This window comes from Gavia stellata, chromosome 23, assembly GCF_030936135.1.
Source record: "Gavia stellata isolate bGavSte3 chromosome 23, bGavSte3.hap2, whole genome shotgun sequence".
In the NCBI taxonomy this organism is placed as follows: Eukaryota; Metazoa; Chordata; class Aves; order Gaviiformes; family Gaviidae; genus Gavia; species Gavia stellata.
Window position 1 is genome coordinate 13,386,480 of NC_082616.1, and position 24,724 is coordinate 13,411,203.

Consider the following 24,724-nt stretch of genomic DNA (forward strand, 5'->3'; position numbering starts at 1 on the left):
CCTGCAATATTTGCCATTTAGGTAACTGAAACTTTCAATGTAACTACCTGCTATGTGGTCAGTAAATGTGTGAGCGAGGAGAAGATTTAAGCTATTGAAATGCGATTACAAGCTCACTGTTAAAAACCCTAGAAAGACATTTTAGCCATGGATCTTGGCTCCTATTTAGTTCAGAAGTTTGTTCACAAGTTATTGGTGTGAACTGGTTGTGACTTTAGAGGAACTCTACTAATCAGCTGGAGATCACCCCCATGATATTTCTCATTGTGTGCGCATGTTCTAGTTAGGTGTTATTGTATTATTCTGAGTGTTAAACCATTTGTTCAGTTTACTTGATAGTGGAAAATGCAGCTTCTTCCTAACTGCATCTTCAGTTTCTCACTTGGACATGACTCTCTGAAGACTTAATTGCATTTTAGGAACTTCAAGCAGGAGTTTTTTGGGGGTGTTTGGGGTTTGTTTGTTTTGTGGGGGTCTCTTGCCTTTTTTTTGTTTTTTACATTCATGGTAGCATGTTTTCTCCCTTGTGGGTGATTTTTAATTTTTCTTTTTGCCTCCTGGTCAGCCCCATTAATATTTGTAATATTTGAGAGTGGATTGTAATGACATCTAACATTTTGTTCTATTTGTACTTCATGCTGAGGTCAAGCAAACAAATAAAGCAATCATTATGTTTTAGCATTCTTTTTCAATGATCACATTAAAATCTAGTCAGATCAGCTGTGAAGAGAAGGGAGAAACATGGAACTCAGAGTAGCACTGTCTTTTTGAAGCAATTTATGGAAAAATAATAGACTAAAGGGAAATGTAAGGACTCTTGTAGGAAATAAATGGCCTTGTATTGTTGATGGAAAGGGTTTTGGCAGAAGGCTTGTCGTGACTGTTTCTGTGGCTTAGAAAGGAATTTCCTACAGACTGGACTAACCATTAAAAAATGTTTCTGCTTTTAGGAGTTCAGTAGTGGAGTCTTCCCGGGGAAGATGTCGTCTTTGACAATGAAAGCCCGTTGTCTGGACAAAAGAGGAAGTTTCTTTAAGGTAAACGGGGAATTTATACAGAATATAAAGCACATGGGTTTTATGTGAAACGAGTGCTGCAGAACGTGCAGTACAGTCTGTGATACGTAGCAAGCCTTTTCTGTAAAATAGGGAAGCACTTCATTGAGCATCTCTTTTTTTACAGGTGGTATTTGTGGTTGACTACCATCCAGTTATTTCATGTGTATATTGTTTTCCTGTACACTGAATAGAATATTTGGTGTAAAACAGCTTTTGGCTTTCTTTGCCGCTAATGCTGAGAAATAAGCTTTATTATGCATAGGCATAAAATTATTAGGGCTTTCATATACTGGATTTGTGTAGCTTAAAGTTGCGGTACAGGTTTATGATTTCCATTATTGGATTGAAAATTAGTTTCATTTCCTTGCTTTTTTTAAGAAAAATTAGTGGGGGCTCCTTGTTTGTGTGTAATCTGAACACACAAAAATATTATATTTGTATTCTCAATGTATGTTTCAGTCCTTTTTGTGTTTTTGTTTTGTTTGTGGGTTTTGTTTGGTTGGGTTTTTTGAAGCCTAAGTGCATCTTGTTTGAAATGAACAAGAAGCTGGTGCTTAGCTCACTGCCATACACTCAAAAATCCAGCAAGGCAGATGTATGGAGGCACCCAAAGATACAGACTTTAAAGGAGTCTAATGCTTCCTCCCTTAAGATACTCAGCCCAGCTTTGTGAAGATAGAGTCTAGTAGTAGAGAGCTAGTAGTTCTGTTCTGGCATGGTTGTGCTTATAGAGAGAAAACAGAAATAATTCCATTTAGTGTTTCTGTGTTCTGGGGGCTGTTTTGAGCTGTCATGTGGCTTACAGCACACGTAATACAGCATATTCCAGTGAGAAATATGTTTTGGGTGAGAGCCCTTCTGTCCCCCTCAATTCCATTCCATCATGGGATAGAGCTGGTGTGTGGCAATGTACGAAAGGGACAGGAAGGCAGAATGCAACATACGCTCTCCAAATGCCCCTGGGAAATACCTGCTGAGTACAGGCATGGGTGGAGGCCTCTCCAGACTTGAGGTGGTGCTCAGAGCTGCAGGGTGGTAGAGCCCTCGGTTGAAGCACCTTCAAATGCTCCCTGGAACTCTTTAAAAATGCGTTTTTCCCTGGGCGTGAATGTCTGATTTTTGTCCTGCGAACCTCATTACAGCTGGAAAATGAGAACTGCATGAGAAAGGATGTACTTCAAATTGGCTGCCAGCCGTCATTAGGTTTTGAGTGTCTTCTGTGATCATCTTCACTTCTACATAGTTATAAATCACTTCAGTCTCTGGGAACTTCCATCAAGGGTTAAACTTGGTGACTTAATTTTGCTTTTTCCCAGTATTTCCTGCAGAGTTAACCTGCGTGATTGGCCCCAGATTTGCACAGCAGTAGTAGCTTAGCTCAGGTGTGAACAATCACACTGCAAAAGTAAGCATGGGTCACCATGTCCTCTCTTGAGCTTCCTGCTCTGTGTGAGGTTTGTTAAGGCTTTGGGGGGGGATCAGTCAGAAGGCTTTTGGGGCTGCAGTGAGCTTACTGTTTTCTAGGGGAATGTGTTTTTGTCTTTTTATGTGACAGAGAGAGACTTTATGCAGTGGAGAGACATTGGAGAACTGTCATCTTTCAGGTTGGCATCGCAAAAAGCAGAGGTGCAGTAGGTCATCAGTATGGTTTTCAAAAGATGACTGAATCCCATTAACTGTTTTATTTATGTGTAATGGAGGAGGTCTGGAGGCAGTGCTGAAGTTAATTGTAGAGAAGGCTGTAGTTATCCTTTTTTCTGGAAGAATATGTTTAGTTGATCTGAAATGTTGTTAACAAAGCCTTCATGTACACTGTGTGAGTACAGCTGTGAACACCGTATACTTATAGAGAGCAGGACAGGGAGAATAGTGTCCAGGCAGTGCCGCTGTATTGAAAGTATGCTGACCTATCAAACTGTGGTGTCCTACCACTGGCCAGGAAGATATGTGTATTTTTCTGATGTGAGGAAGAGAGTAAACTGTCACATAGACCAGCTTGGGATCAGAGTTAAATACAACAGAATTGAATTTGTCTGTTCTGCACTAGAATTTTGCTGTTTATATAATGCCAGGGTCACAGTGGCTGTCTTGGTGGGCAAGGCTCTGCTCTAAGGAGCAATCAAAATTTATAGGTGCTTCTGAGCACTGAATTACCTTACCTTGATCGCTTCCCTTAGAATATTCATTGCCTGCTGTAGCTTCTTCCAGTGAAAGATGCTAATACTTGCTGCCATCTCAGCTTATATTAAGAAAAAGCATACTGCTTTTCTTTTTCTAGTACTGCAGCAAATTTGATTGACCAGCCAAAGCTCTAAGTAGTGGCAAGCAGCTGCCACTTTACTGACTGTTCCTAGCTCCTGCCTCCTCTGCTGCTCCTAGAGCACCACGCTGTCCTTGCGGGTCCTGTGCCACACATCTCAAGTGTTACTGTTTCACAGAATCACAGAATCACTACGGTTGGAAAAGAGCTGTAAGATCATCAAGTCCAACCTGGGAAAAAAAAAACCAAAAAAAACACCACTCAACAACAACAAGCCACAACCCACCCAACACCACACAGCACCATGTCCATCAAGCTACATGCCACAACGCCACATCCACACGCTCCTTGAATATCTCCAGGGAGGGTGACTCTACCACCTCCCTGGGCAGCCTATTCCAATGTTTCACTACTCTCTCAGTAAAGAACTTTTTCCTAATATCTAGCCTGAACCTCCCCTGGCGCAACTTGAGGCCATTTCCTCTAGTCCTGTCACTAGTCACTTGGGAGAAGAGACCAACACCCACCTCTCTGCAACCCCCTTTCAGGTAGTTGTAGAGAGCGATAAGGTCTCCCCTCAGCCTCCTCTTCTCCAGGCTAAACAACCCCAGCTCCCTCAGCCGCTCCTCATAAGACTTGTGTTCCAGACCCCTCACCAGCTTCGTCGCCCTTCTCTGGACACGCTCCAGCACCTCAATGTCTTTCTTGTAGTGAGGGGCCCAAAACTGAACACGGTATTCGAGGTGTGGCCTTACCAGAGCTGAGTACAGAGGCATGATCACCTCCCTACTCCTGCTGGCCACACCATTTCTGATACAAGCCAGGATGCCGTTGGCCTTCTTGGCCACCTGGGCACACTGCTGGCTCATCTTCAGCCGGCTGTCGATCAACACCCCCAGGTCCTTTTCTGCGGGGGAGCTTTCCAGCCACTCGTCCCCAAGCCTGTAGCGTTGCCTGGGGTTGTTGTGGCCGAAGTGTAGAACCCGGCACTTGGCCTTATTGAACTTCATCTGGTTGGCCTCAGCCCATCGATCCAGCCTGTTTCCATTCCCTCTGTTCCTCTGGGACAGAGATGCTGATATTTTGCTGCCTGAATCTGACCCGAATGCTTGGGGGGGGTCAGGGGTGCATGTTCCAGCAGGTGATAAATACATTCATGATAGGCTATAGGCAAAGGAGAACCGAGCAAGTGGTGGTTGGTGCCTTTAGCACATGGAGAGCTATAATGAATGCCAGTGCATTGTGCAGGAGCAGTTTCTGTGTCAGCGGCTTCGTAGTACTGTTGTAGTGACACACATACAATTTGAAGTGTTTGTTTCATGTGTTAACATGCTTTCTTTATCTTAAGGCAATCTTACCAGGCCAGTCTTTAGGAAACAAATGATCAGCCCTGCAGTGACAGCATGTTTTCCTCTTTGGCTCACCCAGAGCTTCATGTGGTCAGCAATAACAGGGTCTTCTGGGGACAGGAACTGCTTCTGTTTTGCAATACACTTCTGTTACATCTCGTATCTCATAAGCACAAACGTCAACCTTGTTTGATGGCAGTCCACAGCCATATAGGGAGAATGGTCATATTTTCAAATCATAGCAAGAAACTGTCTCACTTATGAGGAATATTTCTAGGTTGTCACTTACGCATGTGCTGAAGGAATCGTGATGTCGGTGGGACTGTAAGCAGTGCCCATGTCATTTTCTGCAGTCCTTTGGTATCTCCTTGTGTAAGTAATTCTCATGTGGGAAAATAGATGCTGGAATAGCTGTGTTGTGCGCCTCCTGTTCATGATGTCATGGTTGTAGTTACTCAAAATGATTAGGAGTGTAGTATGCCTGAGTGATTTCAAGACACAGGACTTTTAAGGCCATATGAAGCATTGTCAATTAAGAAACCAAGGTGGTCCTAAATTTTCCTAAGGATAGGCTGGCAGGGGAATGGCCTGAAGAATAGTGTGAATAAAAGATGCCTCAAAACTACCTTTTCAGACCTCTCACCATCCCTGGGAAGTTGCGCTACTGGAGCACTGTTCTGAACCTACGGCGTCGAATTGGAACTGTAGGTAGTCAGTGTGTCCAGCTTGCCTGTATTGTACTGGCTGTCTGTGTGTTTGCACTTGTGTGTACAGTGAAATTACCTTCTCTTTCTTTCCCTCCCCTCCATTTGCAAAATTGTGACAACGCTTACATTTGCTACAGCTGGATGGCTGAGCAAAGAAAACACTTGGCCCATCCGTTTTTTTCAGTTGTTTGGCTGTGTTTTGGAGACCTAGTAATTAAGATACAGCCTTTTACCTATGCTGACCTGTACTTCAGAATGCTCTCCCAGATGCACAGGCTATGTAGTCTACTTCTGCTTGTGGCTCTCGTTGTGCTTGTTATTTTACAGTTGCCCAAGAAACCTTTAGTATGCTGACATGCAGTTTCTCAGGGCACTTAAAATGCTCATAAAGAGTATCTTACTGTTCTCAGCAACGTTTACGAGAAAATTCATTGACAAATACCAGTGGGAAATTCCAACTTTACTTTTCTTTCTGGTTCTTAAATAGTTCCCATTGCTGTAGCTTCTAACTATCTCTTAGTTTTTTCACGTTCATTCTTTTGACTGTTCGTACACCAGGAAAACAGTATTGTCCTCATTTTACAAAGGTCTGTAGTTTTACAGGCTAAATTCTCCAGAGTCTTTATACCTTGCAATTGAGGAAGGCTCGAAGCCAGCAAGTAGTAAAAATGAAGCAAAGATGGAGTTAGGCTTAGGTAATTCTGGAACTGAATAGCTTGCCAGTGGTTACAGAGGGGATCTGTGGTAAAGCAAGGAACTGAATATATGTCTCTGACAAACATCCTTTTCACTGAACCATCCTACTCATCAGAATGTTCCAACCTTTATTGAACTGGCATCAGAGGTTTTATACCCAAAATCAAACATCAGGTAAAACTTTGTGGCTTACTGGTGAATAAGACACTAATAATGTTAGTGGTCTTGGGAATTCGTAGCTCACTGTGCAAAATAAACAAATTACAGCCATGTATCAAAACATTTAATTGTATTTCAGACATTTGGACAAGTCCAGAAATAGCAGTTTGGCTTGTCTCTGGCATTTTGCCACCTCATCACACAGGGTGCTTTTTGAGGGTTGCTATGCTCTGCTTATCAAAACAGGAAGGAAAAGATGTGATGCCAAAGAGGATGCAGGTCTCAAGAGAGAATGAAAAATGAGATGCTGGCAGGAAGGGGGGGTGGTAAGTGCTGAGGCTCATTTGTCCAGTCTGATACTGATCCTTGCTGTCTTCAGCCTGTGTTCCCTTGCCAGATTAGAAGCACTGATCTTACCTTTTCCTCTTTAGCTATTTTAAGTCTCAGGGCTTGGAAACATTCTGCAGTGGTCACTTTGGCTGACTCTTTCGATACGCTCTCAGAAAGATGGCAGTTTTGTTAATTCTCTGTACAAGCTTATTTACATTTCAACACAAAAACCAGGAATTCAGTTGCCATGCAGTGATGGATGAATGATTTTTCTAAAAATGTCCTGAAACAGATATCAAGTCAAAGCCACCTGTCTTTGTGAGTTGATTGAGTAAAGACCTGTAGCTGTGTTGGGCTTCTGAAAGACACTGGTCTGTGTCTGGTCCTGGGCATGTGCTTTCCCTGATGCGCAATAGTGATGTGTGTGTAGACAAAGCAGCTTCAGAAAGGTGATTGTAGCTCCTTGGGAGTGTGTTGCTTCTAGTGAACTCACTTGCTCTGATTTTTGCTGCTTTTATGACATTCTGAAAGATGTAAAACAAAAGTGGAATATATGAGCTCGGGTGAGAGAGCACTGGGGAGCTGTGATGAGTTATGTTTGTGGTCTATATGTAGGAATTACATTGTCACCCCTGCCAGCTTCTAAAAGCTGAGATCAGTCTTGTTGAATGAAGAATCAATTGACAATAAGCATAGCGTGATACGTTATGAAAGGAAACATTGTGGTTTAAGATATTTGGTTTTCACTATTACGTTCATAGATTTTTAGGAATGCAAACAGTTACAGTACATGGGTATTTGTGGCAACCTAATGTTTAGGATAGGTTTGGGTAGGGAATACTGTACTGGGCTGCTATGTGAATTCATGCTGTCTGAGTCATAATTATTATTTGGGTTTACAATGGTTGTGTTGTAGTTTCTTTTTAACTTACAGAACAGTGCTTTGTCAGAAATAAACTCCAAAGGAAAAACATTAGACACAGAAATGTCTATTTATCATGTTATACAAGGTCTTTTAATAGTGGGGTTTTTACTGTTAAATAACTCGCCACCTGAGGCACATTTCTTTTCATGAAAACCTCTTCTTTCTCTGGTGTAGCAGGGTAATATTTATTGCATAGTCCTAAATAATCTGCGACAGATTTCTTCAGATTACTTTTTAAGTCTTGGGGCTCACGTATGTTGTTTTACACTAACCAGGGCCTCTGACAAATATATCCGTCCACTTCAAGTGTATTTCGCTTCAGAAACTGCCTCTTATGGTCTTGATTTCAAGTCTGTTGAAACCAATGTGTGAGTTTTCCCATTATTTTCAGCGAAATAGGAATCACACTCTTTGCGAATAGAGAAATTGGTTTGAAGAATTCAAATACTCCGAGCCTTCCGCTAAGGAGGTGGCAGCCTTCTGCTGCTGCTTATTTTCTCAGGGTTGGATCTAATAATAGATACAGACCCAGGATCCTTCCTGCATTTTGTGGAAACATGCTATTAACAGCTCATCTTGTTTAATGCTAATCATGCAAGCATCACATACACTGTATAATGACCAGAGGTTTCATTGGTCCTAAATACTTCAGAAATTATGTCATAAAATCATGAGTATACCTTATGTTGTTTGATAGAAAATAATTTGTCAGGTGCTGTTGTAACAGTATGTGTCAGTTAATTGCAAGAATACCCAAATGATGCAACTCCAAAAGACTCCTTCCCCCACCCCTGCCCAGGAGAAGAGTAACTTTTTTTTTTTACATGAAGAAGGATTTCAGGAAAATTAGTTGCCATTTGCAGAAAATATTGGCAGTTTATTTAACAAAAAATAGGGTTTTATTCCTAAAGATAAATGTTTTAGTTCAGGTACGTGCTGGTAGCTGATGAATCACAGTTTGATTGCGGAGTGTGTCCCATTCTGGGAGACTTTGTAGGTCAGGTTCAGGTTTGATGCTCAGCACTTGACCTAGTTGCCTTGTCCAGGATGAACTGACTTTTCATAGATGTAAGGAAAGACTGCCTTGTGTCATGGAGGATATGTAGTATATCCAAGAAATTTGGCCTGTAGAAGAGAATGTGAGCATAAGACTGCTTGAAACGTGCTATTTTGTTTAAGTTCTCTTTAGAAAAAGAAAAAAATCGCTAAACACAGAAAAATTCCTCTCAGGAAAGACTGTTTCTGACAAGTTCCCTTCAAGGCAGACATACAAATTAAAAAGTGGTAAGATTACAATGTCTTCAAGATAGAACTGTTCTGCAGTGCTTGCCTTACGCTATTCTGATTTAAAGCATTTATAGGTTAAAACGTGTTTTAAAATATTTGTTTTCAAGAACTTTAATCTTACGTAAGCAAGTGCCTTTCCCAGACAAAGATGTAAAAGGCAGTTGTGTTAAAGAGGCCGAGCGTGGCAGCCATACAAAAATAAATGCAAATAACTTCCAAAGTTAAACTGGATATTGGAAAGCATCAGAAAACATGCTGCCATGGTTAGCTTTTAGGTATAAGTAAACAAAAGAACTAACCAAGGAATTGCAGTGTAGGAAGGTTATAGAGTATTTAAATTCCTTTGCATTGTAGATCTGTTCCATCTTCTAGGGTCAAACTGGTAGGTGAAATGATAGCGTGAAGTGAGGAGTGTCAGCTTGAATTTTTGAGCGTGTTACCATGTTGTTAGTGCAAGTTGAATTAGAACTCTTTGCTGCAGTGCCCAGAGATTTTGTTTCCTGGGAGGGAGTTGTTTTGTGAGATTCCCCCCCTGGCCCCCAACTCTGGTCGAAGCCAGTTAACCCAGTTAAGTCAGTTGACAGCCAGATAGCAACACAGCAAGGCAGGTGTTGAGGCGGTGGCTGGAAGCCCATGAGTGCTTCTGTGGAGAGCTCCTCGTATTGTATACTTCTCAGGGAGAGATGCTGGCGAACTGTTGGCCTGTGAGCCGCTTGCTCTCTGTAGATGTGTCAGAGAACAAGGCACACTTGCTACTGTGGTGGTTCTTTATGGCTACAATTGGGTTTGTGCGTGCAAAGACCAAGGTGATGTTGCCCATGAAGAGGAGCTACTTACACAGAGCTGATTTATCCTGTCGTGTCTCGCAGCTGGTCCATGGGGAATAGCAGCTTAGCTTTCATGCAGTTACCAGTGTAGGAAGCTTTGTAGGGAAAGAAGTTTGTGTTGTGGTGCTGGCAGCTTATGATTCAAAAGCAGCTGCTAATGTAACAGAGGGTTGCTCCGCTTTGTTTACCACTTCCCCTTTCTGTCTTTGAAGCAGAAGCACGTGCTTCCCATGCTGCTTCTCACAATACCTGCTGCCCCCAAACTTCCAACCAGCTGCCAAAGTCTCCCCCTTGCCACCTTTACAGCTTCTACGAGTTGTTAATGCACAAATCCGCTAGCTGCAGCTGCTGTGGTGGGGTGTGCGGTCAGCATCAGGCTGGCTTCCCGTTCCCAGCCCACAGACTGCTCCTGAGGCATCTCCTTGAGTGCAGGTCCGGGGAAGGTAAATGCCAGGTAGACTTTGAGAGTTGGGTGGAGCATTGACTTGCCCTCCCCTTATTCCTGATCAGCTTCTCTGTATGGATGGTAGATTTCCTTGAAGAAGCCGGGGGATTGCCAAGCAGTCTGTCTCCTGCTCTGCTTGAATCTTAAGCAAACAGCTGACTGTTGAAGGAAGACTGTTGAAAGAGATGCATCTGTTGTCAGGTAGAGCTGACATCATCCCTTTCAGTGGATAATCCCTTGAAAACGAATAGATGGTCAATTCCAGCCTGATTATTCTGATACTGACTGTCTGCAAGATGCTTGTGTAATTGGCTTTAGGTTTTACCATGCTCCATGCAATGGAAGGAGCTGGGGATAGGGGTGATTCCTCTGGTTTCATGCTCTTCCTGGGCCCTTTGTGATCCCCCCATCAGGCCCTGCGTCAGGGGGTCAGTCAGGGTGACCAGTGCATATAGCACTGGAGTAGAGTTATATTGCTAATTCAATAAAAAGGGTGCTCTGCTGACCTCATTCAATATTGCATGCTGCAGAGCTCGTGCCTACAGTAGGTCTGTTTCATTAACAGATTAAATCCTTGAATAGTGTTTAATAATACGTTGAGCTTCAGGTAGTGATTTCCATCCTGAATTCGTATTTTAAACGGCCAAAAATAGTTGGAGATCATTGTGAATCAGTTGCAATCTATAATGAGACTCCAGGCACTGATTCATGTTGTGTGCTGGTAACTGACTAGTGGTGCCTTCCTTCTGAGATGGCTCCAGGCAAGCCGTGACAGGAAGCCCTAATATATTTACAGCTGGCTAAATTGCTCATACTTGTGACTACTCGGTGCTTGAAAAAATTCACAGTCTCACAGTGAATAGAAAGCATCTTCAGGGAATGCTGTGATTTAAAACTAAAAACTGAGCCTTGCTTCATCTGTTAGAAGAGTTAATTTTTTAGCCATTACAGCAGGATGAAGCACATGAGGTGGTTCTGTTCCTGAAGTGGCTGCATTCATGACTCCGCAGACAGTGTTAGAGCCTTTGTGGCTGTCTGGTGGGAAAAGGGAAAATCTGGTCAGTTCAAGTGATAATTGACCTCTCAGTTGTGTTCAGGTGCAAGTTTGGAAAGGTTTTAACAGTGGCAGAGAGTTGCTGCAACAAGGAAGGGCTGCATGCTACCTTATTGGAGCAGTTGGGATGTTAGGAGATCTGAAAATACTAGAAACTTCATAGTAGACAGAGAATGAATTCCACTTTACTCATTCATTATACTCAGTCAAACCTGCTGTGTGGAGGCTAATACGGAAGGTGGAAATGTAGCACCCAGTGTGGCTGGGAAGGGAAGGATATTGCCTTAATTTAAGTCCATCTACTTCCTAATCTAGAAGTTCCATTTCCTGGCACTGAAGTCAGTTAAAATTTGCAAGTCTTGTGTTTGCATACTTGAAAAAGGGGCCAAGCTGAAACATGTCGCTCCTGAATGGAGGACAGAAAATATAGGGCAGGGAAGTGGTGAGATACATGCCAAGATGTGAGAATTGCAGCTCTATTGCATTTCAGGATTACAAGAACAAATGTATTAAGGATGATGATGATGCTAAGGCAGTAGAGGCTTTCAAACAGCAGAAACAAAGCAGTGTGATCTGCAGGATGCAGTCAACCGTGTACTGGCTAGAGCCTGGTACTGCTCTCTGAGCACTCGTGTCAAAGCTTCCCTCTAAGGCGATGCTGCTGCCCATAACTGCTGTCAGACACGTGTGATGATGCAATGGCTTTCTAGTGAGGCTCGTCTGACAGCAGCGGCACGTGTATTTTTCACCGTGTAAAGCCAATGTGGGGGCTGGATTCATCCCTTATGCAAAAGGGGGAATGAATTTACCTGTGCCTAGCAGGGCACTCGCTGGCTCTTTTTTGGAGGTGCTGTTTCGTAGGGGTGCTGAGTGCTGTGGTGAGGTGCGAGGCTGCTCCGTCAGGATTATGCAGGTTCCTCCTGCTGCTCTTTCTCGTGGTTAGGAAGACATTGCTCACGTCTCACCGCAGTGACTCGGGGGGTGTTTGAGAGTCAGCAGGTGGAAGATCTTTGTAAACTGTAATGCAAGTGATACAGTATGGCTGGGAGCTCTGACCTTGACAGAAAGAAGCTTATAGTATGCATGTACTGTATGGTAATTCATTCTCACTTAAGGTATACGTAATGGAGTTAGCCTATTGTAAGCAGAGACTGAAACTTTTTTGAATTGGTCAGAATAATGCTGCACAGCAAAGGAGGGTGTGAATTTCTGAGGCAGAGAAAAACTTCTGTTAAAACAGTATAGGAAAATGTTGCCTGCAGTTCTTTGAAAACACTGCTGTACTGAGCTACCTAACACTAACGGGTCTCAGGATCATATCTTGTGGGGGACTATGAAGACTGTTCTAACTCGGTCTGGAAGGCTGTTTTTACTTGGTTTGCCAGGGGTTTTTGTTTGTTTGCTCTGAGGTGTGGGGGTAGTGGTAGAGGGAATGGCATCATTGCAAACCTTTTCATCGGGTTGCACTACAGGCAGGAGGGGGGGAATGCTGCCAGGGTTTATACGCTGTCAAGGTGCGGTGTGTCAAGCAAACTTGATGCAGTTGCTGCAAAGAATGTCCAAGAAAACATGCCTTGCAAACTTCTTAGTTGGTTTCTGCTCAACAAAACATTTCCCAGACATCTGGCTAGCAAATGCTCTGTTTCTCAGGATACAGCCCTAGTGCTAGTCTTGCCTACTTTAAAGTTAGTTCTTGCCCTTCTGTCCAAAATTAGGATTGTGTTCCACCTGAGCTGAAGTGTTACAAGGCAGTTCTCTTTTAATTGAGTTATTCTGTTCAAGTGCAGTCCCAGACCTAATGTGAAAAGCAGCTGCCCATTTCCTTCTTGCTTTGTTACTTTTCATCCACCACAATATCATAATGCTGGCTTAGTGTCCCTTCTGAAATAACTCTTGCAGATGGAACTCTTCTAATTACATTTTTTCTTATAGTTTGAGAAAGCAAATGCTGCAAACATTCAAATCATTTAGTTCTTTTAAGCTGTTGTGTAATATGTTGAGGCTGCAGATCTAATATATTTACATAAAAAAGCTAGCCAACCTGAAAAGTTTTGTATTGGCACAAAACAGGAATTATTCTTCCTCTGAGAACGATTACAAGTGGCTCCAATCCTTACTTTTTCCTTTGCAAGGGGAAGTCCAAATAGGATGTGATTTAAATTTAAAAAAAAAAAAAAAATTTGTAATCTCTGGTGACTGAACTTGTCCGGGCTTCTTTTCCACGCCTCTTCCACTCACTTGATGTCGTACTATTTTTGTCCCTTTCTAGCTCATTGACACAATTGCCTCAGAAATCGGAGAACTGAAACAGGAGATGGTACAGACAGATCTCACAGTGGAAGATGAATCTGCTGATTTGCGAAGGTGATTAAAACGTTTATTTTCATAGTTCCTGGAGGTGTACCATGACAGGAATGTTTTCATTGTGCTCTCTTCTTGGGTGGCTTATGTCCTAGCACTTTTCATCCTAGCAACTTGGGAGGTGTAGATAATCTTGCTCTTAATTGAAGGGATTTGCCTTTGTGGAGGAGGAGTGCCCAGAGATTCAGTTGTTTTGTGTATTTGCCTTAGTATCTTCTAAAAGCAACTGAACTTCGCTTCTACTTCCCTGTTACAAACCTGGGATACTAATGAATGTCTAAAGCAGGAAACTACTAATGTTATTCCCATTGTCTATGGCAATGAGCTTAGCTTTCATGCTGTAAAGGCTAAAAATGTCCATTGCCTCAAGTGGCTCTGTGAAGACTCAACATACAATAACATCATTTATTTATTTTATCAGGTTAGGAAGTAAAATATTGACTGTTACGAGCTGATGCTTTTATGGGTTATGTGTTTAAGTTCATTTATATGCGAGTATCTTGCACATAAAAAAAAAAAGTAGATGGGGGCATTTCCTTAACCTTAAAATGATTTGAGGTGCATATTACAGTGCAGATAAAATTTCTGGCTTTTTAAAATAGATCGTGCCACCTAGGTGTGGACTGTGGAAATTTGTAATGTTAAACTTGTACCTTTAAGTGGGCATAGTGGGACCCCAGCATTTTGGCTTTGCTGTGGCTGTTGTGCTTGATTGGTAATGTCTGTTAAATTGTCATCTGGAGGATATTCAATATTGTAATGACTGTGTTAACAAGTGAACATTTTTTTTACTTATTGTTGAAATACTTGTTGCAAAAGGAAAGCAACCAATGCAGGCGTTCTGTTTTACCTGACTGCACAGTCTGGGCCAGCTCTGGAGCTGATGGGCTTTGTTCTTCAAGGCAGTGAGTTAATGAAGTGGGATAATAGCTTGTTATTTAAAAATACATCCATGTTTTTTAGCTTTTTTTTTCCTTTCTATAAATACTTTTGAAATGTACTAAAAATTACTACTATGTATATTTAAATTATTTAAATAAAACATTGAACAGCACCCTTGTTGCCCAAGTGGTAAAGAACATACGACAGCTGAACTAATTAAAGTCCTTGGCTATGCCCCGATTGCACACTATTCAAGTTTTAAAGCTTTTGAAAGCACGGTTCTTTTACAGGGGTGGAAAGGATACTTTCTCCCTTTCAGTGGATTCAGCTAATTAATTTCAATGATCATTAGCTAATTTTCCATTACGAAAAGGCTTCTTGTATCTTTGAATACACCATATGCATGAAAAACTAAGATCTGCTAGTTCTAAAATCTTGGTGGAAACGTTTAGCTGGAAACAGTCAATTAAATCTCCCCATTTTACTGATCCAAGGGAAATTTCTACTGATTTTTTAAATGGATTTTTTAAAAACGGAATTTGTTAATTTTGAGTGCAAAATATATTTTGATTAAAATATGTAAGTAAAGCTAACATAAAGTGAATAAAGAAATTTCCATGACTGCTTAACTGAATTCAATTTAATATTGAAATATAGCCATACAACAACAACAAAAAAAATCTTTTCTCTTACTTTGAAGATGATAAATGTAAAATATGAAATCTGAATAAATGAATTAAGGTCAATTTTTGTATGACTACATAATTCTGAACTGTGTACTTCTATGTAAGGAAGAAGTTGTATCAAAGTAGGTATAAATCATACAATTAGTTGTGCACTGATGTCCTTTGTTTATATAGAACTACAGAGCCAGATTACAGTAATTTCAGCTAAGGTTTTCCAGAGTTCTTATTGAAACTAGACTCCCCACAAGGATGTGTTTACTATCATAACTTTATTTCTTTGTAGCTAATTTCAAACTTTGTAATTAATTGCTTTTATTGTTGTGTGTTCTGCTGTTCAGAAGTTGGTATCTTGATGTGGCATTTGGATTTGCATCTAGAGTAATTTGAGCTAAAAGAAATGTCTATTTTCCTTACTCGTTTTTCACCTTAGCACATATCCGCATGCACCCAGAACAGTTTTAGAAAGGCAGCAGTTGCAAGAGCTCTCAACTGTATTCAGAAAAATAAGTACATGAAATTGCGTGTCTGCAACTTTAGTGTTGGGGTGTGTTGGTTTTGTTGTTCTGGTTTTGTGTGGTGTGTTGGGGTTTTTTTTGTGTGGTTGTGTGGTGACTTTCAGATTTATATTCCTCCCCTCAGTTATATTTTGGACTTGTCTCTCCTTTTTACATCTATGGCCCAAGTAATATTGAGACCGATTCAACTAACTGGGCATACAGCTTTGGCTTGTAAGCATGTAAAAGCCAGGCAAAAAAGAGGCTTGTAAAATTGTTTTAAGTGGGATGCTCACGTCATCTGTTTCAATGTTGCACGGTGTTTGACGGCTGGACTTTTTCCCAGCACAGACACAATCTCAGTAATGCAAATGAGTGGAGTTGTCAGAAAAGGGCATAAACGGAATGAAATTCTGACCTGTGCTGTACTGGTGACCTTTGAAGGGGTATCTAGAGAGCTTCTGCATGCAATGGCAGCCCAGGTCCACGTAGGATGGGGGAACACATGTGAGGTGGCTGGTGGCATCCAGATGGTCTTTTAGGAGGCACTGAGCCTCCCTCGAGGGCCCTGGGAGCCCTGCGTGCCTGTTGTCTTTGTGAATGACAGTGAGGGGAAAATGCTTGCTGCTGTCCCTCTGTAGGGAAGGCTGTCAAGCCCCCGTCTTCCTGGAGCATTTGGTGCCTGTGAAATGATTCAGGGGTGCTTTGCTGGTGGTGGCAGCTGCTGCAGCTTATTCCCTTCCTGCTCTGTTACCGTGATGGAAACAAGGGCGGAACTTCGCTCCCTCCCTTATGTTTTGCACTGGACAGCCCTCATGCCCGTGTTTTCTACATTTTTCCACAGCAGTTATTAACTTAAGTAGAATAGTCTTCTGTGTCTTGCACGATGAATTGCTTCTGTTATTGTTGACAGGTAGGCAAGTATCCAACAACATTTTCCCCAGCAGCTTTGTCCTGTCCCTTCAGCTGTAATGAGATGAAGAAGAAAATGACAGTCCAGCTGCTGAGAAGTAGAGGTAATGCTCAGGAGAGGCTTTATGCCCTCTCCCAGCTGATGCTCGATATAGAATCATAGAATCATTTAGGTTGGAAAAGACCTTTAAGATCATCAAGTCCAACCATTAACCTAAACCCTGCTAAGTCCACCACTAAATCATGTCCTTCAGTGCCTCATCCACACATCTTTTAAATACCTCCAGGGATGGTGACTCAACCACCTCCCTGAGCAGCCTGTTCCAGTGTCTGACAACCCCTTCACAGTGAAGAAGTTTTTCCTAATATCCAACCTGAACCTCCCCTGATGCAACTTGAGGCCATTTCTTGTTGTCCTAGCACTTGTCACTTGGGAGTAGAGACCAGCACCCACCTCACCACAACCCCCTTTCAGTAGTTGTAGAGAGCGATGAGGTCTCCCCTCAGCCTCCTCTTCTCCAGACTGAACAACCCCAGCTCCCTCAGCTGCTCCTCATAAGACTTGTGCTCCAGATCCCTCACCAGCTCCGTCGCCCTTCTCTGGACACGCTCCAGCACCTCAACGTCCTTCTTGTAGTAAGGGGCCCAAAACTGAACACAGCATTCAAGGTGCGGCCTCACCAGCGCCGAGTACAGGGGCACGATCACCTCCCTACTCCTGCTGGCCACACCATTTCTGATACAGGCCAGGGTGCCGTTGGCCACCTGGGCACACTGCTGGCTCATATTCAGGTGGCTGTCAATCAACACCCCCAGGTCCTTTTCTGTGGGGCAGCTTTCCAGCCACTCGTCCCCAAGCCTGTAGCGTTGCATGGGGTTGTTGTGACCCAAGTGCAGGACCCGGCCCTTGGCCTTGTTGAACCTCATACAAGTGGCCTGGGCCCATCGATCCAACCTGTCCAGATCCCTCTGCAGAGCCTTCTGACCCTCGAGCAGTTCGACACTCCCACCCAACTTGGTGTTGTCTGCAAACTTGTTGAGGGAGCACTCAATCCCCTCATCCAGATCATTGATAAAGATATGACTGTATAAGCTATGAAGGCCTGCTAGGTTGTGGGATTTACAGAAATCCAGGCACTTTTGCAGTGGGAAGTCAAACTCTCTTAACTGGCAGGAGCCTTTGGTGGGAGTGGAGCAAGGTTCATGCTCATCTACAATTTTAGAAAGATTCACTTTACCTGCCTGTTGCTGTTCTCTTTGCCCTTGTGACTGGGAAAGAAACAAGAGGAATATTCCTCGCTACTGAGTAACAGTGGAGTGGGAGAACAATGAGCCTGGACACAGAGGTCTGTTTTGCAAACCTCTGCACCATGGCAAAGAGTTGGCAGCAAGGCTTGTTAAGTTGCATTGCTGGGGAGATGCTGAGCATCCTACTGCCATGGGCAATGAGTAGACCTCCTCTTCTCTCTCTCTCCCTCCCCCTGGGTAATGTGATCCTGGTGTGCAAGTACCCTAAAAACGGAGGCCAATTCGGGCAAAAAATGGAATGAGGGAATATGCATTCCAGTGAAAGTTAAGAGTCCTTATCTTCATTATAGTATCAAACCTGGTCTCTCACTATGACCCTCCTCCTGGCTAGTGAGTGCATCTGCAATGACAGGCTAAACCCAGGGTTGCTTTTTCATTTGGACTGATAACCGGCCTTCTGCATAGTGTGGGAGCAGACTGAATCCCTCATTCAGTCTGATGGATTCTTTAATTCATTGTGAGTTGTGTTGAGACTCCCGTCCCACTGGAGAGGAACCAGTGTAGTACCCCTGCGTTAAAGTACACCATCCATGGAGGTTGATTTGTGTTTCGATTTTTGAGTTTAATGTGACCTAGTCAGATTGTCTTGTATTGGGAGTCTCTGTTAAAAAAAAAAAAAACCAAAACCACAAAACAAAACAAAACAAACCAAAAACCAAAAAACCACACAACCACAAAACCAACCAACCAAATCCAAAATAACCCGCCAAAACAAAAAACCCAAAAATGCCAAAAGTAAACCAGGAAAAAAATTTAATTGTTGCATAATATACAGCATTGTTTTGCTAGTGTTTAGGTTACAGCAACTTCTTATTCTGTATGCTTGATTTAATCAGGTGATGGTGAGGAATGCAAATGGTTCTTCTTTCCATGCTATTGTTTCCAAAGAAGTTGCACACACATCCCAGTCCCAAATAATTTTACAGTCTAACTCTTAAGACGTGACAAATTCCAAGAACTCCATGTGTCAGAGTTTGTTAGTGCCTGGATCATTATTTAAGAATAAAAAACAAACTCAGACTATGATGCTCAGTGGTGCTAGACCATTGCAAATGGGCTGTCAAAATAGACCAACGGACTTCTTGACTGTGTTTACTTCCTGGACCTTGGGAGGTGGCTTCTCATAGGTTGTATGTAGTTTGCCAGACTTGGTTTTTCCAAGCTATGCTCTTGCCAGAGTTCACCAGGTCTGATCTTTCTCTCTGCCTTTTTCTTTATTATTTGGATAGGAAATAATTTTTTCAAGTGTTGTTTGTTCCTAGTTTACCTTCCTGTGGATTGCAATAACATACTAGTACGGATCTAGCTGAGGTGCACCAGGGTTATTTGAACTGGTAGTGTTCAGAAGTGGCAGAAAGTCTCATCGTGATCAGATACTCATAATCTTTGGATTATTTCTTGAGGGACAGAAGCAGCTGCAACAAGGAGGTATGTGTGTCTCTAGGTCAGTAAGGTGTGGGCTCACATCTTGCATTCCTCCTCAAATCTCAGCACGTGGGAGGGATTGTGCATGTAAGTACCTGGAGGTTCCAAAACCCCGACAGCTCCCTTTCAAATTAATCTTCTGATTTATAACGGTTTGGATGTGTTTGACAACGTTAAGCCAGCCATACTGAAGAGGAACACTGTGACCCTATGTACACATGCAAACTCTTACTAGCTTTAGGCTGTTCCGTGGTAGAAAGCAGTGCCAGTCCTTATAGCTGATATGACTGATACCAGTCATGCACCTTCTTTTGCATGTGCTGTAACTTTCTTTTGTAGGCAAAAATTTTTTCCCTCTCAGACATGTTCCCTTTGCAACATGTTTAGCTTCCACTTCTTGACTAAGGAATGGAAATAAGTTATATCTGGTTAAGCCCGCTGCCAGTGTCGGTGTATAACTTGCACTTTGCCATAGCTGTCTTTGGTTTGTAATGTTGCTAACTGTCTCTGAAGGTGAGTGGAAAGTTTCTGAGCATTATTTACTGGAGGTACAGCTCATGAAAACACTTCTGTGATTCATTAATTGACTTTTGTGGATATTCATACATTACAACACTAAGTTCCGCTGGGACCATGGTTGAAAGGGGAACCCAGGATTCCTATTGTGGCAATTTCAGAGTCCTGTCATAACTGATGTAAACACTACTTCCCTTCTGCACACATGTTTCTGTGTATTTTGTGCCCCTTGAAGGCATATTGGCAGTTACTAAGAGCTTTTGACGCTGGGGGAGGGAAAATCATCTGCATTTTAGATGCCCAAATCTAAAAGGCATCACATCGTAAATAAGCAAACAGAGAAGGAGGACAAAAAGGAAGGGAGAGGCACACAGGTGATCTGGTACTCGTGAGTTTTGGTTGGGGGGGAGGCAGGGATGATTTTTGTTTGTTTGTTTTTATGTAATCAGTGCTCCTGTGCTTGTGAAGTCTCTACCCACTTCCTGTGGGTACAGTAGCTGGCATAGTGAAGGTGCTAAATGCTGTTAGTGATGCTTACTGCCTGTCCAAAACACAAAGTTCAGAAGAGCTGCGAGACAGTTTGCAGTGGGGAAATGCAGCTGCATTGCCCTCTGCCGCTCAGGGCCTCTTCTGCCATCAGAAAAGGTCTGTAGGGAGAATGCAACCTCTGCGTCTGACATCTTAGCGAGTCAGATCTTGAGCTTGCAGGGTGTTTTTTGTCTATGCTCAAATAATGTCATCGGGACCAAAGTAACTGTTCTGTAGGGATTTCTAGTACTGGAAGAATGACATGATGCACTTCTAGCTCAAAAATGAGGAATCTGAACCAGTAACACACGTGGAATCCTACTGGGTGTTCTGTATTATATGAATGATGGCGAAGCTTTGCATGGAGTTCTCAAAGTATTCCGTTTATTTGGATTTTTAATGCATAAAAAGTATCTGTAGCCTCCAAGAACTGTACTTCAATTCTGAATTTAGCAGTAACTTTAGCTGCCCTGCCCCAAATAAATTTTAACCTCACGTTGGTTTGCCACATTTACACTTAGGTTAGCCTTTATTCCTCACATAGGAGTCAATCCAGAGCCAAAGGAATTAGGAGCATAAATATACAATTCTTTACTTCCTTCTGATCCTGGGAAGCATTGTACTAAAATGGGAGGTAAGGACCTTTCATGGCAAAATGGCAAAAATATAAATATCTAGACAATTGAGAGTATGGACCATAAAAAAATTACTACCACTTAGGACAATTTCTTAATGAAGCTGTGCCTTAGGGAGGGTTATTTGGGGAATTTAACTTTTTCCTTCTTTTTTTTTCTTTCTCCTTTTTCTTTTTCTCCTGACTGAGTTCTCTTACCACTTCTTAGCAGAGGTGAACAAAGATGGATATGCAGCAGTGAAGATGACAGGGCTGGTGAAGCAGAGACAGTAGTCTGGGGATAAGATGAAGTGATACTAGTTTGTGGGCTTCTTTTGTGGAAACAATCCCTACAAGCAAACAGAGAAAGTGCTTGTGTTTGGTGCAGTGATTGCCAACAGGTAGTGGGTTGCTCTATTGTCAAGACTATTGAACAGATTTTTCTGGCAAGCAGGACAGAGGAAGATTTCTGTGGGTTACAGAATCACAGAATCACTCCGGTTGGAAAAGACCTGTAAGATCATCAAGTCCAACCTGGGAAAAAAAAAAACAAAAAAAAAAAAAACAAAAAACAAAACCCACCACACAACAACAACAAGCCAAAGCCACAACCCACCCAACACCACACAGCACCATGTCCATCAAGCTACATGCCACAATGCCACATCCACACGCTCCTTGAATATCTCCAGGGAGGGTGACTCTACCACCTCCCTGGGCAGCCTATTCCAATGTTTCACTACTCTCTCAGTAAAGAACTTTTTCCTAATATCCATCCTGAACCTCCCCTGGCGCAGCTTGAGGCCATTTCCTCTAGTCCTGTCACTAGTCACTTGGGAGAAGAGACCAACACCCACCTCTCTGCAACCCCCTTTCAGGTAGTTGTAGAGAGCGATAAGGTCTCCCCTCAGCCTCCTCTTCTCCAGGCTAAACAACCCCAGCTCCCTCAGCCGCTCCTCGTGAGGCTCGTGTTCCAGACCCCTCACCAGCTTCGTCGCCCTTCTCTGGACACACTCCAGCACCTCAATGTCTTTCTTGTAGTGAGGGGCCCAAAACTGAACACAGTATTCGAGGTGCGGCCTTACCAGAGCTGAGTACAGGGGCATGATCACCTCCCTACTCCTGCTGGCCACACCATTTCTGATACAAGCCAGGATGCCGTTGGCCTTCTTGGCCACCTGGGCACACTGCTTTTGCAGTGTAGCTTTTGCAATCTATCTGGGAATAAAAATATCTGAATTGCATAAATACCTTTGAAGAGAAGATTTTCCAAATGTGAACATAACAAAGAAAGGAGGTGAAATGTTCAATCAATCACATATGCATACACACCTGTATCTGAAGTGATTGCCAAATTTCAGTAAGCTAATAGAAGAATGCTAAGGCTTATCTTAAAGCTAGCTGTTAAATTGACGACAAGTAAAAGAAAAATCTTATCCATAAGAGAATTTTTGTGTATACTAATTATATGAATTCTCAGTATGAGAAATACCAGCCCAGGGTGCCAGCAGTGCCATTAGCTTTGTGATAACTCAGTTTGCTGAACTGAGTGATTGTTTATAGGAGGTTAGCATGTCTAATTTAATTTTTTAAAAAATTTTTCACAGTCTAGTAAAGGACATGGATAACGTCTCTCCTGAGAAAAATGATGTAAAAAGCTGCCCCCGGGACTCTGGATATGACAGCCTATCCAACAAGCTAAGCATACTGGACAAGCTCCTCCATACCCACCCTGTGTGGCTGCAGCTTGGTCTGAATGATGCTGAAGCCATGGAAATCCTGCAGGCCCAGCCTCCTGGGGTAAGAACTTACATTTCAATTTATTTGATGCAAGTGTTTAAAAAACAAAACAAAACTAAAACAAAACAACAAAACCAAAAAACACCAACCAAAAAAAACCCCCACCCTCCCCCAACAACAACAGAAAACCAACCAAATCAACCAACGTTCCCCCCCCGTTTCTTCTCTCTGCTTTGGATAATCCATGTGAGGGCTTCCTGAGTGCTTGGCAGCTGGACCAGTTGGAGTGTGACCCATTACCTGGGCTGATACGTTGGGGGACTAGTTTGGGGTCCTCTGGAGCTGAGAACTAGACTGCTGCAATTACAGCTCCAAAGCTGGACCTTGCTAACCAGGGTGGTGTGTAACAGATGTATTTCCCCTGTAATGAGAAAGCAATAGATAAATGGGAAATGTCAGCATTTCATCCTTCACTGGTGCCTGCATTAAAGTTGCTGTGGTGGAAACCAGGCCCTGTCTGCTTGGGTGAGGCTGATGGCATGTTTCTAATGCTGCCTCCATCCTGGAGCAGAGGATTGCATGAATGGGCTGGTGGGACACAGGAACACTCCACCATCAGTCTCCTCCAGGCTCTGCAGCTTGAGTCAAGGCTTGGAATTTGCTGTGTGTTAAGCTGGAGAGCTCAGAGAAGGGCATAATGGACTTGGTGTTTTGTATCTGTTATACAAGGATGAGATGTTTTTCTAAATATTCTGCTGCCATTTTCCACCAAGCTGTTGGACCTGATACAGTAACAACTGAGTAAAATTCTGAGACGTTTTATGAAGATCAGAAATCATGAAGTCGTTCTGGTTCCTTTTATCTATAATCTGTCTCTATTAAGGCATCTGTGATGAAGCTAAAAGTATGTCCTTTTGCCTTCTCCACCACAGATATTTCTGGTTAGGAAATCTGCAAGATTGCAGAAGAAAGTAATCTCTCTGCGTCTGCCCAGTGACTGTGGGTCCTGCCTGAAAGAATTTGCAATAAAAGAAAGCACATACAGTAAGTTGTGAGTTACATACTTTTCAGCTGTTTGTCACCCTATATGAGCCAGGAGCACTCTGCATTAGCGAAACCCACAGCAGAAGATACTCAAAGTCCTGCAAGTAGTGTGACACACTGCCTGCAATGCATTCTGCGGAGGGCTCCGAGTCAGTCAGGCATGTCCTGGAGAAGGGAAGATATACAGAAATGCTTAAGTCTGTGCTGGACACCACTGGAATACTTCTTTTATGTGCCTTGTTGAACCCAGGATTCATTGATTATTACGGGTAGTTATCTTCTTTGTAGAAACGCAGTCTATAATCCTGTCTGCTGTCAATGAAATGTGCTTGCATTTCCTTGTACTCAGGGGACTATTCTTGGATGCAGCTCTGTCATGAGCTCTCTCTCTGTCTACAAATTTGGGTATGTTTTTTTGATGTAATAACTAGATGGATTTTAACCCTTTGGAACTGTTTCTGATGCAAGATCAATGATTTTTCTTTTTTAATTCCAATTATATTTGTTCCTTGATTTCTAATAGAAATGAGCAAATGTTCCAGTCAGTTTCAAAACAATACTGCCCTCATCTTTTTAGAGAGAGGTTTGAGATGATACACTCGCCAGCTACAGCTTCCTTTTTTCATTCGTGTATGTTGTGCAGAAACTGCAAGTGGGGCAAATGCTTCATTTGAACAAAAAAGTGACAACTGGAGAAAATCAGCAACAGTTTCAGTTAAACTTCCCTGAAGCAGAGGGTCTGTAGTTAACTTCTATTTCTATTAGTAAACTGAGATGATTTTAGTTGAGTTTTCCCTTTTTACCTCTCCCTTCCCCACCTACAGCAGCAAAAAGTTAATTCTATGTGTCTGGTTTTGGTTCCAGTTTACAAACAAGGCATGGCAAAGAGAAGAGAAAGCTATCAATGATAGTTGATCTGAGTGTGATTTAAGGCTGTGTTTGTAGGCTTGTTACACTAATGCATTTCCTCTCTCCCATCTAGAAAATAAAATAATATATTGCCTTTCATGAATAAAATTTTACCACAAGGGGGAAGTATCTACTGAAGTTTTTACTCACCAGTTGTAGCTGAGGTTTTAATTGTAGTCAGGGATCTGAACACTCTTCTTCTCTTAACC

At 42.5% G+C, this 24,724-nt stretch overlaps 1 protein-coding gene across 1 annotated transcript in view; it reads left to right on the forward strand.

The window, feature by feature from the left end:
* Nucleotides 1-989: 989 nt before the first annotated feature.
* RIN2 (Ras and Rab interactor 2) overlaps nucleotides 990-24,724 on the forward strand; it is a 51,362-nt gene continuing 27,627 nt past the window's right edge. The window contains exons 1-4 of the mRNA XM_059828490.1: nucleotides 990-1,037; nucleotides 13,367-13,461; nucleotides 22,430-22,622; nucleotides 23,495-23,606. Coding sequence (XP_059684473.1) covers nucleotides 996-1,037; nucleotides 13,367-13,461; nucleotides 22,430-22,622; nucleotides 23,495-23,606 — 442 coding nt within the window. The 5' untranslated portion in view covers nucleotides 990-995. The remainder of the gene's footprint in view (nucleotides 1,038-13,366; nucleotides 13,462-22,429; nucleotides 22,623-23,494; nucleotides 23,607-24,724) is intronic.